The 15,748-nt window shown below is 37.7% G+C and overlaps 1 protein-coding gene across 1 annotated transcript; it reads right to left on the bottom strand.

Moving 5' to 3' along the window:
- Positions 1-2,582: 2,582 nt before the first annotated feature.
- On the bottom strand, positions 2,583-14,073 carry LOC121864064. Its single transcript, XM_042362964.1, has 2 exons — positions 13,865-14,073; positions 2,583-4,628 (listed from the first exon to the last, which is right to left on the bottom strand). Exons 1-2 carry the CDS (start codon positions 14,054-14,056, stop codon positions 2,790-2,792), a joined length of 2,031 nt encoding a protein of 676 aa, XP_042218898.1. The 5' UTR covers positions 14,057-14,073; the 3' UTR covers positions 2,583-2,789.
- Between the last annotated feature and the right edge of the window lie 1,675 nt (positions 14,074-15,748).

Here is a 15,748-nt window from a genome sequence, read left to right as displayed (position 1 = left end):
AAAAAACCTCAAAGCTGTTAACACAGATGTATCTAGCCATAGTATATCCCTACGTAGCAGTAGGTGGTCATCAATTTGTAGAAGGTCCAAAGGATCCCTAAACACCCTGTCTCTCCAGAGTGTACGGTCATGAGCTAAGGCAATCATTAGTTACATCTTCACAGCTTTACTCTCGCTAGTGAGTACTGTACACCTGGCAGCTCTACGGTGTTTCTTGGTATGGGATGTATAGCAGAGAAAGAGGGAGTTATTTCCGCCTTATGGAAGCTTACTGGTACGCGGTGACCACCATAACTTTTGCTGTACCATAAGTTGGGTTACGGTCACCGTAATTGTTAGTGACTCACCTATTCATCCGTCAGGTTGTTCGTAGCGACATGTGGTGACCATAAGTCGTCAATGAATCCGGCTCCAGGTTTCTAGTGTCCTAGAGAGATATCCACCACTTGTACCTAATAGGGGAGAAATAAACTAAGCATGTCACACACAAATAAAAGTTTGGCTGGTCGTGGCACTTATCCCATTCTGGCACTGCACTACTTGTAATTTATCGGTACTGTTTGAATCACAATGCAAGCCTGGCTAGATTATGTTGCCAAATAACATTTACTTTTCACTCACTCACATATGTAAGCCTCCCAGTCTCTGTTCTTAGTAGTTTCCTAAACTTTTGTGGACTTCACATGCCCAACCACATTTGTCTATCTCCCAACACAAGTGTAGTAGGGGGTCATACTGCCAACCCTGATCTTATCTGAATACCTCACACACACACCACTTCACATGCATTCTCGATTCTTCCTAGTTCCTATAATGCAACCAGTAGTAATAACATGTGTGGTAATTCTTTACTTTTTGCATCATGCATAACCAGTATGCAGGCTTAGATTTTTTTTTTCTCAAATATACCTGAGTGGGAGTGGAAGCGTATGCCGACCGTAGCCCAGTGTCTGGGAGTTACCGTTATGCATTGCATTGAAACTCATGGCAAGAATAAGTATATGGATTTGAAGTTCATTGTGACATTCAGGTGATTCTCCTCCAACATGACAATATGCAGCTTCACACAAGTTTCTAACAACTGACCCAATTCCTTACCTTAGTTCCAAAGCTCAGATCTAACTCTTTCAGATTTCCATTTATTTCTTAACAAAAGGAAAATCTTTGAGGATGACATTTCTTCTTGGAAATTGAAGTCAAGGTTGGCTAGTATTCTATATTATGTACAGACGTCTTGACTCAAGTGTCAATAACCCACTAGAGCTGATATAACAAAACAAACCAATTAATCCACTGATAAATGTCTAGCAGCCCTCGGGCCCATACGCTAATAGGGGTCCAAAGCCACTTCAGCTGCCATGAGTGATGTTGGTTGTTGGTTATAATACCACCTGGGGTTGAGTAAGTTTTGGAGACCCTTCATTTCAGAGATGAAAATAAGGATCATTCACGAATAAAAAAGGATTATTTTCCCTGAACTCTGGGTAGATACTCTGCTACTACCTCCTTGTTTGTCCCAATTTAAACATTCCCAAATTCCTCTGGTAAGGGACGAGATCCTAGTATGCAGCAAGCATTCCTGTGTATTGCTTTGGCGAGGCGCTGGAACAAGAAGCTCAATGTTCTAGTGTTCCCGGTGGTTTCAATGAGCTTGGAACCCTGTCTCTGATACTATTGGAGCAAAACAATGTTGAGGGGTAAGGTTCTTAGTTCCACAGCTTGAATGGAACATCCAATGATGGTCTCAGGGTCTGTCTTATGGGAGAGTATTAGTGTTATTAGTAATGCAGTATTACCGAAGACATTGGGATTAAGGTCCCTATTTGCTTTTAGTGTTTGAGAATAAGCTGACACCATTAATACATCAGATATTAAAGAATGGCATTAAATGTAGTTTAAACTGACAAAAACAATAAAGAATGGCTTTTGCATATAATGAAAAATTAAAGTTTATGTGAACCACAGGATCCATGGAAACAACTGATCACACATGTGAACCATTGTAAGCCTGAGTCCTATGACTGCCAGTAAACTTTACCCAATAAAAGATAATCGTTGTTATGGGTCCAATGATATATTATATTGATTTTGTTTACTTAGCAGCAATTAAATAATTGATTTTCAATATATTAAATGCAGCCTGAAATCAATTTGTAATTACCGTTCTTAAAGAAGTTCCCAATATTTAGTAAATGGTAAGTCAAAAGTGTAATAATTATCATGGAAGTTTATATGGGATCTAAATTTATGTCTGCCATTATATTTATAGATAAAAATGTCCCACAATACAAAAAAACAGAATGATTACATGTATTTATGTTTACGTTGCTTTTATGATGAAAAGAAAAAAATAAGAATCAGGTTTATGAGCATTTAAGCAGAATTGTTGTATTTCTTAAGAAATATGAAAGCTGCATTTATTTTATAAAAGAAAACTAATGCTTTCAGCAACCCTCTGTAGTACTTACAAGGTTCCTGTGCAACTATCATGATTACGAACTTTCTTAGTAAAAAACGCAATCCTCACCCTGGTCAAAATAAAGGCATTGGTAATTAAGTATGGATAAAAAATTAGCTTTACAAACCTAATACAAAATTTTTATTGTATGTACAGTAGAAAAATTTTATTACATTTGGCTTAAATGCACACCTCGCAGGTAAAAGGTTATCCACAGTGCTTGATAACTTAGGAATGATATTTTTGTATCATATTTAAAGTTTGTATAATGATGCATCCATATAACAATACACGGTAATCAAATTACACAAAGTATTATGGATACCAACTTTTAAGCAATAAAATGTGAAATATTTTGAGGTTTTACAGACTTTCTTGGTCTTCCAGGCTTTGCATATTTTCGTTTCTTTCCCTCAGTTCCTGCCAAAGACTGAGGTGGATTCTTGAATTCTTCTTCGGTTACAATGGATACACCTGGCGTAGAGCCGTCTGGAAGCTCAGGGACTATGTATATTGTCAGGTCACATCCAATACAAATTGTGGTCATGAGAAACGTTTCAACATTAACAGTGAACCTCGAGGGACACAAGATTTTGTAACACATTGGACATTCCTCAATGGCATGACGAACTACATAATAGTAGCCATTGGCAGGAGTTTCAATGTATTCAGTAGATAAATCCTCCTCGGGTTCAGTATCTTTTCCAATGACCAAGGGTTTCAATTTTTCCTTTCGTTGGTGATTTTGTCCAGCAACAATGGGTTTCAACTTTTCTTTTGGTGTCTTCCGCTTCTTATATGGTCCTCTTGGACCCCTTTTCTTTTTCAGTGGTTTTAACAAGAGTTCTGCCTCTTTATGACTCTCTGCTGCACCGTGTCCATGCACCTGAACATACTCTATTGCTTGTTCCAGTTGTTCAAGGCCATAAGTCTGAGATAGAAGAAGGTCCCCAATGTCCTCATCTTCATTTATATTACTTGAATTGCAAATCTGCTTATTTGCTTGCAAGTAGCTTTCTTGTCTAGACTCAATATTTTGAGCAACAAGAAGTTTTTTGCCTCCTCTCTGGTTATTTTCAAGCAGTGGTGTAAGATTTGGCATTTGTGTAGTGTCTGTTGTTTGGTGTTCCAAACTATTGGGATGTGCATGAGGAGAAAGTTTTGCATTTTCTGAAGATTTCGAAACGGCGGTTGGCAAAAGTTTCTTACATTGCAAAATTGCCGTTCTCCATGGATCCTTCATTTCAACAATACCTAGTTTATCAATATACACCGACAGATCTTTCAGCACATTTGAAGAATATAAGGAACCAAAACCATTGCACCCAAATTCACCTGAAAGTCTTAGGCTGATGTAATCAAATGGGTTAGAACAGTATTGTAACTTATGGTCACAAGTTGTTTCCTCCATGCTGGTTTTCGTGCATAGCAATTTAAAGCTGTGACAGTCTTGAACCTCTTTATTACATTTTAAACACTTCACAGGACCAAAAAACAGGTGCTTTACAAAGCGGTCTTCTTTAATATTTTTTTGACAGAGATAACACATTAAAGTCTTTGGCATCTGTCCACTTGGAAATTTCTGTTTTTTATGTGACATCCCCTTTGAGTGTAAAGGTTTTAGACTTGATTGAAGTGATAAATGGGGAGTTGGCATATTTGTTTTAATTGATGTTTGCAGTAAATCTTCCTTCCTCCTTTTTTCGAAGTTTGTATGAGAAGGCAGCCCAGAAGTTAAGGGGCTAGATGTTTTATCAACTGCTGGGTGAATCTCAGAACTCAAAACTCTTTTTACAGCCTCAGTTTTATTGGGATCTTTATGAAGGTTCCCACCAAGTCTCTCATTTTTTGGTGATTTATCGGTACATAATGAATATGTATTATTGTCATTCGTTTGTTTTTGTAATTCACTGGAACGGGAGCGTGAAATACCCAATTGATTCTTTGGCTGCACGTATAATTTATAATACTGGAGACTGAGATTTTTTCCCCTTGGTAATTTCTGCTGAAGGCTAGAAGTCTTCTGCTGATGCAACTGCTTAAGAAGACTGCTTTCTAGTTGATGTGAATTGCCCAACCAATTCCACCTTGGTGGGCTGCGCACGGATGGAGATTGATATGGAGATTGATATATCGCTGAACTAGCCATCATGAGAAAGGGTATTTCCTCCTGAAAAAAAGGGAAAATTTTTTCATTATACAGGTTATTTCACTTGAACATATAAAGTAATTCTTGACAATTAGTTGCACCTTTATTTTATGACTCTTGTCAGATATTTCTATAAAACGAAATCAGAAGGTAAGGTAAACTAACTACAGATATTGAAATCAAGAGGGAATAAGGAATTCAAGCAGTATATGATTTAGGTCTGTAAGCGAAAAATTAGTATTGTACAATAACTGTTGTCTAAATCTTTGAAAAATTTGTATTAACCACAACTAATATACAGTATATTGGTCTACACACCAATTTAAAAAACTAACGATGTATATTAAAGAACAATTAGCAGATTTTAATGACACTTACATATACTACAAACTGCACAGCATAAGTTTAATATGAGGAGAGAAAACACCCACAATGGACATCAGCATCTAATTAACATATTAACACAAAAGAGCATAATAAAATAAGGAATCTGCAATAGATCGGTTGGCCTGTGCATGGCAGCTCCTGTCGAGTTACTACCACTTTATCATCCATGAAGCTATCTAGCCTCCTTTTAAAACTTTCCAGCATTCCAGCACTTACTACAAAGTTGCTAAGCTTGTTCCACTCATCTACCACCCTATTTGTGAACCAGTTCCTTCCTATCTCCCTCCTAAACCTAAACTTATTCAACTTAAATCCGTTGCTCCGAGTCCTATCCTGCTCGGATATTATAAGAACTTTATCTATATCTCCTTTATTGATTCCTTTCACCCACTTAAATACTTCTATCATATCTCCCTGCCCTCTTTGTCTTTCTAGGGAATGCAACTTTAGTTTCTTAATCTATCCTGATATGGAAGGTTTCTAAGTCCCGGAATCATTTTCGTCATTCTTCGCTGCACCGACTCCAGTGAATTGATAACCATTCTATAATAAGGGCACCAGAATTGAACAGCATAATCGAGGTGCAGCCTGACTAGCGCAAGATATAGTTTCAATATGACCTCCACACTCTTATTACTTATACTTATAGATATAAAACCTAATACTCCGTTTGCCTTATTTCGAACAGTAATGTTTTCTAGGCCGACAAAATGAATAAGGTAAAATAAAAAAAATTAAAAATTAAATAATCCATTTATAGTACAGAATACTGTTACATAAAATAAAACTTAAGAAATTCACAAATATATCTTCAGGTAATGAACCCTACACGACACTAAACTAAAAAAAAATTACCTGACAGATTTTTCCCATTGTCTTCAAACAAGAAAGAAACTAAATTAAACATTGTAAATGTGTTCATTCTTCTTGGGATGAAACAACACATTCATATCAATTACTTTACCTTCCTCAGATAGTGTATGTTTGTGTGGAGAGGTGATAAAGGCCCTTATCAACTACAGGATAATATCATTCTAATAAATATGCTGACTTAAACAGAGATTGATAAAATTTCTCGGGATAGGCTTGGATATTATAAATTACCTCTACAGTACATTAAATACACACCCAATATACAATACACAGTTTTCAGATCAACACTCCCAATATTGTACAAGTAAATAGTACCAGGATATTTTCCCTTATGAAAGAGATATGAATAAATAACAACATTAGTTAATTATTGGATATGATAAAAATAAATTTTACTTGACAAGATACAAATAAATACTGTAAGTAATTAAGGAAGTGCTAAAATTTAAAAAAATCAATTAAATAACTTTTTAATACAGAAAAAATTATGATACTAAGTAATGATGCTAATAAGTTTCTAAATTTAAATGTTGCATAAAGTATGATCTTATAATTTAAATAATAAGTCTGCCAACTCTGCATCCCAGTTACAGTATTAGCTACTTTTCTATTAATGCCTAAATAGTATGAAATTAATATTACATAAGTATAAGTTACTTTTTAACAATATACCAAGTACCACCATAAAATTCTTCTCTGTATTACAAGAAAGCCATAGTTATAAAATTTTGATTAATATTGAAGTCATACCCGTCGCAGCAGTGTGTTTTGATAGATCTTTGCTTGCCGCATTTTCATCATTGAATTCAGATATGATAATCATTTAGAACGTAAGAAAATAAGAAGTCTGCAATAGGCCGGTTAGCCTGTGCATGGCAGCTCCTGTCGAGTTACTACCACTCTCTATCATCCATGAATCTATCTAAGCCTCCTTTTAAAACTTTCCAGCATTCCAGTACTTACTACAAAGTTGCTAAGTTTGTTCCACTCGTCCACCACCCTATTTGTGAACCAGTTCCTTCCTATCTCCCTCCTAAACCTAAACTTTTCCAACTTAAATCCGTTGCTCCGAGTCCTATCCTGCTCGGATATTATAAGAACTTTATCTATAACTCCTTTATTGATTCCTTTCACCCACTTAAATATTTCTATCATATCTCCCCGCACTCTTCGTCTTTCTATGGAATGCAAGTTTAGTTTCTTTAGCCTATCTTGATATGGAAGGTTTCTAAGTCCCGGAACCATTTTCGTCATTCTTCGCTGCACCGACTATAATGAATTGATATCCATTCTATAATAAGGGTACCAGAACTGAATCGCATAATCGAGGTACGGCCTGACTAGCGCAAGATATAGTTGGAATAAGACCTCTGCACTCTTATTACTTACACTTCCAGATATAAAACCTAATACTCTGATTGCCTTATTTCGAACATTAGCACACTGTTTTCTAGACCATAGGTCCGGGCTTACAAGTACCCCTAAGTCTCTTTCACAAGTCGACTTCTCTAGGTTGATGTTGTTAAGGCTGTATATATTGACAGTATTTGTTCTTCCAATATTAAGTGCCCTGCACTTGCTGGTGTTGAATTTCATTTGTCATATTTCTGACCACTCCTGCAGTTTATTTAAATCCTCCTGTAGTGCATTTGCATCCTGCCCTGAATTAATCTGCCACCCTATTTTGGTTTCATCTGCAAACTTGCTTATGTCACTGCTGATCCCAGTATCTAGATCGTTTATATAGATTATGAACAAGAGTGGGCCCAGTACTGACTCCTGGGGAACCCCACTGGTTACAAAGCCCCACTCAGATCTAACACCATCTACGCTGACCCTCTGTGTTCTATCGGTGAGCCATAATTTTATCCAATTTAAAACTTTCCCCTCGATACCATGAGCCTTAACTTTTCTCAGAAGCCTCTGATGCGGTACTCTGTCAAATGCTTTGCTAAAGTCTAAGTAAATAACATCGTAATTTTCGTCATTATTTACTACCGCGAAGACTTTCCTAAAGAATGCTTCGTTTGGAAGATAATTAGGTCCCGAGGCTCGCACTAGCTACACTACTTCGTCTTTTGCAATGATAAAACGGTATGGCAGCCCAATCCATGGCCAATTTTATTTTTGCTCAGCCTTTGTTGACGAGCTGCTCTGTCTGGGAGGTTTCTCATATCCACACAAATGTAAAATTACACCTTATCATATTAAGTTTTTTTTCGGTTTATTATGCTGGGGGTCCAGGGAGCAGAGCCCCTCCCCTCCCCACAGCTAAGAAGTTAGGGAAGCTTAAGTAGGTTTCTTTGGTAAGGTTGGTGCAGTCTTCTAACAGTGCTTTGGCTGCTTGTGTTTCTTAACTATGGTTAGATTAGGTTTAATTTTAAAAAAAGTAACACATTTACCCAAACTACAACTGTGTCTACTAAACAACACAGTGAAATTGCTGTACTGTATTTTAAATTCATTTTCTATGAAAATTTGGCGACTGGTATGTCATCAATAATTACCAAAATTTATCATAACACAAAAAAAACCTATCTACAGACATACAATTCTATTTTCACAGAGCTGTACGTCGGTTTCATTAACACTCATGTCCGTAAGTGATACACTGCAAAACAAATTCATTCCTCATTAAAACAAACAATATTGGTAATCGGAAATGCAACCCATAGCAGATTCACTCATTGATTGAAGACAAAATCAACATAATTTATCCCTCACCACATAATCATACTCAAGTAATGGTATCAATAAGAGATGCAAGACTTAGCTTAAAGATGCAAGCAATTCATTTCTTAAACACAGTAACACAAAACACAGCAACACAAAACACAGCACACAATAAACCCTGCTGTATACAACTGTTGGTTACTTTACCTGGTGACCCGGCTCAATAGCCCTCGAGCTGTTTTACCTTCCGATCCTGCATTGTCAAATACATATTGACGGGAAGAATCTTTGTCCAAAGCAGGTTTCCAAGATTTAACCGATGATGACTCAAGCAATGCATCATTATAGCTTGAACAAAATCCCAAATTTGACACTGCATTGACAGTGCTTTTCAAAGGCACTTTCCGAAATAGATACACACTTTAATAGAACAATATCCTGTACAGTAAGTTCATAGGATATTCGGCATACATTATACTGTATTGAGATGATTCATTCACCAGCCATTCAAGTCGTCGATGTACAGTTACCGGTATAATATTTTACTTGTTGCCACCCAAAGAAATTTATGGTTCCAATCAATAGTTTAGGCAATTCTAAGACACTTTTCTGTGACATTTCCCTCACAAATGACTTATATATGCCAGTCGGTAGGGGGGCAGGCCGGTTAGGTCGTTTGCGAGAAACGTCATAGAAGTGTGTACAAATTGTCTAAACTATTGATCGCAACCATAAAATTCTGAAAATACTTTTGGGTGGCAACAAGTGAAATTTTACTAAGTTGCAGGCAAAAATCCCTGAACACTTGGGCAACATTTGGAATCTACTTCTGGGTCATATATATGATTTGTTTATATCTAATATCACTGTTTTTTTTCATCACGTATCATGTTGAAACCACAATATGAAAAGACTTTCAGGAAAAGGGCAGTGGCTAAATTACCGGTCACGGCAAAATAGTCTGACAGGCTGTTTCTGGTTAATTTGCTGGTCCATTGTTTGTACGCGGTAAAAAAAGTATTATTTTACTTTCGGACATAGCGCCCCCGAAAGTTATAAAACAACTGAAACATTTAGATCTCGCCATTCTGAGCATTTTGAACCCCATATATGCATGGTGGAAATGGATAATAGAAACACAATTGAATTTAATTGATTTTAAGTAATTTTCAGTCTTCGCCTGTGAGATGCTATCTGCGCGTGCGCAATGTTGGCTGACGTCATCCAGTCGTGACCAATGAGGTATCAATATCATCTCGCGATTTTTTTCGACCAATCACATTGTATTTTTTTCAAAGGAAGCAGCCTGGGTATGATTTTAATTTCATTGACCAGTTTCATAATGGCCGAGGTTGAGGGTTGTCGTTTGTGCTCCTACGATTATTTTAAGTTTATTGCCGAGTTTTACGAGAAAGACGATTATTCTATTCAATTCATACGTATCCCTGGTCCTTCCACTTCTAACTAAGGTATTGTACTTTTGGACATGGCGCATCCCAAAGTTTTTAACTACCGAAACATTTAGGTTAGCTTAAGCTAGGCTGCCCCCGGCTAGGAGTTAGGTTAGGTTTTGTTAGGTCAGATGACTCGTTTTCTCGCCCACCCAAGGACTCTAATTTCCCAGGCTCTCCCCCATTATTGCTGGGAGGAAGAGCAAAAACTGTTATTTCCGCCAAAAATGAGGGTCAAAGTCATTTAAAACACACCAAAATATACTGGAAAAACATATTGGTCAACTCCTAGGGACTCGTGTCCTAAAGTAAAAATTTACCCCCAAAAAATTATTATATTATCAACCACGCATTATTAATTATGTTTTCCAACTCAACTAGAACATCATTGGCCAAAGGAAGGCTATAGGTAGAAGGATAAATCGTGGCGAAATTCACCTCCGAGACTATTATAGGGTATTGGCGAGTAGGGTTAAAACCGAGATAAGGAAAGCAAAGAGGAATAATGAGGTAAGGATAGCAAGGGAGGCGAAGACAAACCCCAAAGGATTCTACAAAATGTATCAAACTAAAACACGAGAAAAGATTGGACCAATACGGTCAGACTCCGGCGAGCTCACTGATAACGATGGAGAAATGAGCAATAATTTGAATAAATAGTTTTCAACAGTTTTCACCACCGAAAATTTAAACATGATACCCGAGGCACCGACTCTATTCAGAGATAGTGAAGAAAACAAATTAAGTGAGATAGTAGTGACTAGTAGCGATGTTAGTAAGCAAATAGACAAATTAAAGCCTAATAAGTCACCTGGTCCCGATGAGATATTTGCCAGAGTATTAAAGGAATGTAAGGAAGAGCTTAGTATGCCCTTAGCAAAGTTGTTTAACATGTCCTTAAAAACAGGTGTAGTACCAGAATCCTGGAGGATAGCGAATGTAATACCGATTTTCAAGAAGGGGGATAGATCACTATCCTCTAACTACCGCCCAATCAGTCTAACATCAATAGTAGGCAAATTACTGGAAGCAATCATTTCAAACTCTATTCGAAATCACCTGAAGAAGCACCGATTGATCAATGATTCCCAGCATGGCTTCACAAGGACGTTCTTGCCTAACTAATCTATTAACATTCTTTTCATCAGTTTTCGAATCGGTGGACGAGAGGGCACAATTATGATGTGGTATATCTCGACTTTAGCAAAGCCTTCGACAGAGTCCCCACGAAAGACTAATTAGAAAGGTAGAAGCTCATGGCATCAAAGGTGACATCCTTAAATGGATTAGGGCGTGGTTACAGGACAGGAAACAGCGAGTGAGCATTAACGGCACTAAGTCCCATTGGAGCAACGTCACAAGTGGAGTTCCCCAAGGCTCAGTACTTGGACCATTATTATTTATTATATACATAAACGACATAGATATCGGCATAGACAGCAACATAAGTAAATTTGCTGATGACACTAAAATAGGACGTGTTATTAAATCTGACGAGGACTCGGCAAAACTACAGGAAGATCTAACAAATTTTTCGAATGGTCTGAAAAATGGCAGATGAAATTCAACGTCGACAAATGTAAAGTACTCAGTATAGGAGATGTAAACAGGGAAACCAGATACCAGATGAACAACGATGCCATAGAGAAATCCGACTGCGAGAGAGATTTAGGAGTAATGATAAGTAGGAACCTTAAGCCAGGTAAACAATGTGTTTTTGCTCGTAACAAGGCTAATAAAGTACTTGGGTTCATACAAAGGAGTGTTAGTTACAAGACTAGCGAGGTCATCCTAAAACTGTATCTTGCTCTTGTGAGACCACACCTGGATTACCCAGTTCAGTTCTGGTCACCGTATTACAGAATGGATATAGAATCCTTGGAAAGAATTCAGAGGAGAATGACAAGACTAATCCCGGGCATTAGGAACCTTGAGTATAGAGACAGGTTAAAGCATCTTAATTTGCACTCCCTCGAGAGACGTAGAGCGAGGGGCGACCTGATAGAGGTGTATAAGTGGAAGTCAGGGCTAAACAAAGGGGACATTACAAAGGTACTCAAACTATCCAACCAGGAGCGAACTCGTAACAATGGTTTTAAATTAGACAAATTTAGATTTAGGCGTGAAATAGGTAAACACTGGTTTGGAAACAGAGTAGTGGATGAATGGAACAAGTTACCAAATATCATCATTAACTCGAACACGCTGAATTGCTTCAAACATAGGTTGGATGCTCATATGAGCAATAGGGGTTGGGTGTAAACGGGACTGCCCAGTATGGGCCAATAGGCCCGCTGCAGTTTCCTCCATTCTTATGTTCTAACTAAACCTACATAACCTACCTAACTACCTGGGGGAGGGGGGGTCTACCTGTTTGCTAGGGAAACGTTATAGAAGTCTTAGAATTGTCGAGGCTATTAATTGCAAAGATAAAATTCCTAATATTCGGTTGGTGACAGTAAATGCAATACCTTTTCTAGTAGCTTTCCGATTTTCTCAACTCACGATATCTCGGTTATGGGTAAAAGCATGAAAAGTGTCATAGTTTTTTTTTCCTGCAATCTTGGTAAATTCGGAGAACTGCCACAACCACCAAAAGTTTTTCGGTCTTGTTCATTTTTCCAGATATTCTTATCATTACAGTAAGTATTTAAAAAGAGGCGACAGCTATTATTTTACTTATAAAATATTTGTTTATTCTTTTTGTCTATCTAATCACCTAGAAATTTGATCATATGACACTAAAATGATGTGTATGTGCTTTGTACGTAATGAAATTAAATACTTGCAGTAAATACTCCGAGAAATCATTGCGTGTTGTCTACTACGCATCAACAAAGTTTCTTTCATCGGTACCAGATATCAAAGTATTTTCTGTTTAATATGGCAGGGGCCCATGGTGGCATAACTGGGAGGACGGGTAACGTATGGTTGTTTTCTTCGGCTAGTATGCTCAGGTTCTAGTAAATGTCGCCTTTTAAACTATTAAACTGATAAAATATGGACAAAATAACGAAATCGAACAAATCCATCTATTGGTAAATGCTTGTTCTCGAACATTACAGATATTATCATTGAAACCCCCCAACATCTCGCCATTTCACGCCAAGGGATACAATTTTTTCTAATTTTCAACTGACGATATCTCGGTTTTGGGTAAAAGGCGCTAAAGGTGTCACAGAAGAAAATCGTCTTCTTTGTCTGAATTATCATTAAATACAAAAAAAATCTACAATTGTCTTCCACTGTATAGTGCCCCTCAGCTTCGCTTCACCTGCTCGAGTTCTACAAGGTGGCGAGTCGGCTATACAATTACATGTCATCTCCGTGGATATTATTCCTCATTCCTATTCGTTTAGGATAATGTACAACTCAAATAATCTTTTTTGCACATAAATATCATGTCATGTTTTTCTTTGTCTAATACAATAGACTATTATATCATTACCGGCAACTCAAAGGGTATTACTTGCCAGATACTGCCAAGTGTCCTGAATTTTTTGTATGCAACTGTACAAACTTCCGGTTGTCATTCCACATACATATAAAAATATATTATTGCTTTGATATGATGCAAAATGCTTTTCATTAGTGTTGAGTATACATAAATAATACTGTTGGCCATCGGGAACACTTGAAGGTCTTGTCAACAGTGATGAGAATCCAGGAAAAAAAGTCACAAGAAAAAGTCCTGTGGACTTTATTCCCGTCCACCAGTAATGAAGTGCAAAACAATTGTTTGGGTTTCTTTAATTTTATGGTAAAGCCAATCTGCGATGTCCTCAGCTTCGTGACCATTGTAGAATGATCGATGTACATTTGACCGCTTATAATTAAAAATATTCAATTATAATGTATCTCTTGGAAGCTTACCTTTAAGTTACTCTGTGATTTGTTCTTGGAATCGTCTATAGGCACAATGGCATATATTGCTTGGTCATATTCAGTCTTCAGATCATAAAAAAAATAATTATTATATGCCGCAATGCAACACACGTTCAGTACAGGCACCACCCAGTTACTAAGCGCGGGCCGGCGGGCGAGGGGCTTATATACCGGCGTCATCCACCACGCCGCACCCAGAAGGCTGCGCCGTGCTCCGACCAATCAGTGCAGAGATACAAAGGCTTCAGGCAATGCCTGGCGTGCTCATTGGTTACGAGATCCCGCCAGATGAAGCAGGCGGGTTTTCCGTTGCCTCATGGCCATGCCTTCATACATATATATATAATCGACCTCATCTGCGCAGTTTAGAAAGTAAGTCCTTCTCTTTCTCATCCAGCTTGTATATGCTACAGTAATAGTTATGTTCCTGTGATACACCGTACTGGGCATACTGCGTCATTTCCTAAAACCACGTAGCATACTGCATTTCTTAAAACCACATGGCATACTATGCCATATTTCCCTTTATCACAAGGCATACTGCGCATTTTACGTTCACTACAAGGCATAATGAGCTTTCTATGCCCACAAGGCATACTGCGCCCTTTACCTTCACTACAAGGCATACTACTCCCTTTACCTTCACTACAAGGCATACTACTCCCTTTACCTTCACTAGAGGGCATACTGCACCCTTTATGTTCATTACAGGGCATACTGCACCCTTTATGTTTATTACAAGGCATACTGTGCCACTTCCCTTCATCACAAGGCATACTGCGCCCTTTACATTTACTACAAAGGCATCAGTAGAAGTGCCCATAAAAGCACTGCACTGTTTTTACAGTGATTCTTGTCATTTCATAATTCTGTCTAAGAGCTTTAAAAACTTGATATTGATGTTACAACATAATACTGCTCTTTAGCTACAAAGGTCTTTAAGCACGTATCTAGATTAGTCAATACCTTTTTATGAACAATTAAAAATTAAGAGAATTGGATATTTAAACAGCTTTAGTATTTTATACGGTGTTCAGATGCTCTTTATATATAGTATTGCGCATCAACACAAAGCCCCGCCTCATAATCCACACATTTTCTTATCTTCTCCAAGCCATATTCAATTACTTGGCCTGACTGTGGATTGTTAGATTAATTCATGGTACTAATGGCAATAAACATAACAGTTGTGGCTTCCTTCCCTTCCGCCAGGTTCGCGCAGGCGCAGAAGCACCAGGGAGAGGGGAGAGAACTGGGAGACCGTTAGCAGGGTTACACAAAGCCTCCCTACCTGCTCTTTAAGATTAATAGTGCTGTTGGAAGCGAGACGAGCGTGGTATATTCATTAAGGGAGAATTCACTGCAATGGTTAATATATAAATGTATTCGGTGGAATAATGCGTCTCTTATTAATATCTTGCTAAACCAAAAATTTCAATCTTTTGCTTTTCTTTTAATTTTCATAAATGCATTAGCATCAACATCAGAGAGACAACTCTTATAGTGACCAGAGCAAGTGTGATTAAATAACCAAGATATCATTCTAACAGGAGGTTTTAATCTAAATAACCCATAATACCAAGGACTTTGATAATGTAAGTAATGTACAGTACCTTGCTACATGGTAATGAAATCTGAGTAATGAATCTCGGTTTAAGTTATATCCTGCCGACTCCACTGTATCTTACATATCCTGAAACCATATGTGTATCAGTCTCCGACACTCCAAACCCGCCAATCAACTAACACTTTTAGATTGAAACAAGAAACAAACAAACACATCAACTAGTGACTCAAGTGAGCCTAAAAAAATATGGGAAACATGGTGAACGCCTGTTGGCAACACCGACCCACATCCTTCCCCCCCCTCTC

This window comes from Homarus americanus, unplaced genomic scaffold, assembly GCF_018991925.1.
Source record: "Homarus americanus isolate GMGI-L3 unplaced genomic scaffold, GMGI_Hamer_2.0 scaffold36622, whole genome shotgun sequence".
In the NCBI taxonomy this organism is placed as follows: Eukaryota; Metazoa; Arthropoda; class Malacostraca; order Decapoda; family Nephropidae; genus Homarus; species Homarus americanus.
This window is presented reverse-complemented; position numbering and strand designations above follow the sequence as displayed.

What these genes read in the sequence shown, in the direction of transcription:
- LOC121864064 (XM_042362964.1), bottom strand. Translation starts at nt 14,056, where the DNA reads ATGACGCCGGTATATAAGCCCCTCGCCCGCCGGCCCGCGCTTAGTAAC. An exon ending in AATCACAGAGTAACTTAAAG is followed by an intron (nt 4,629 to 13,864) that starts GTAAGCTTCCAA and finishes CCTTTTTTTCAG; the next exon opens with GAGGAAATACCCTTTCTCAT.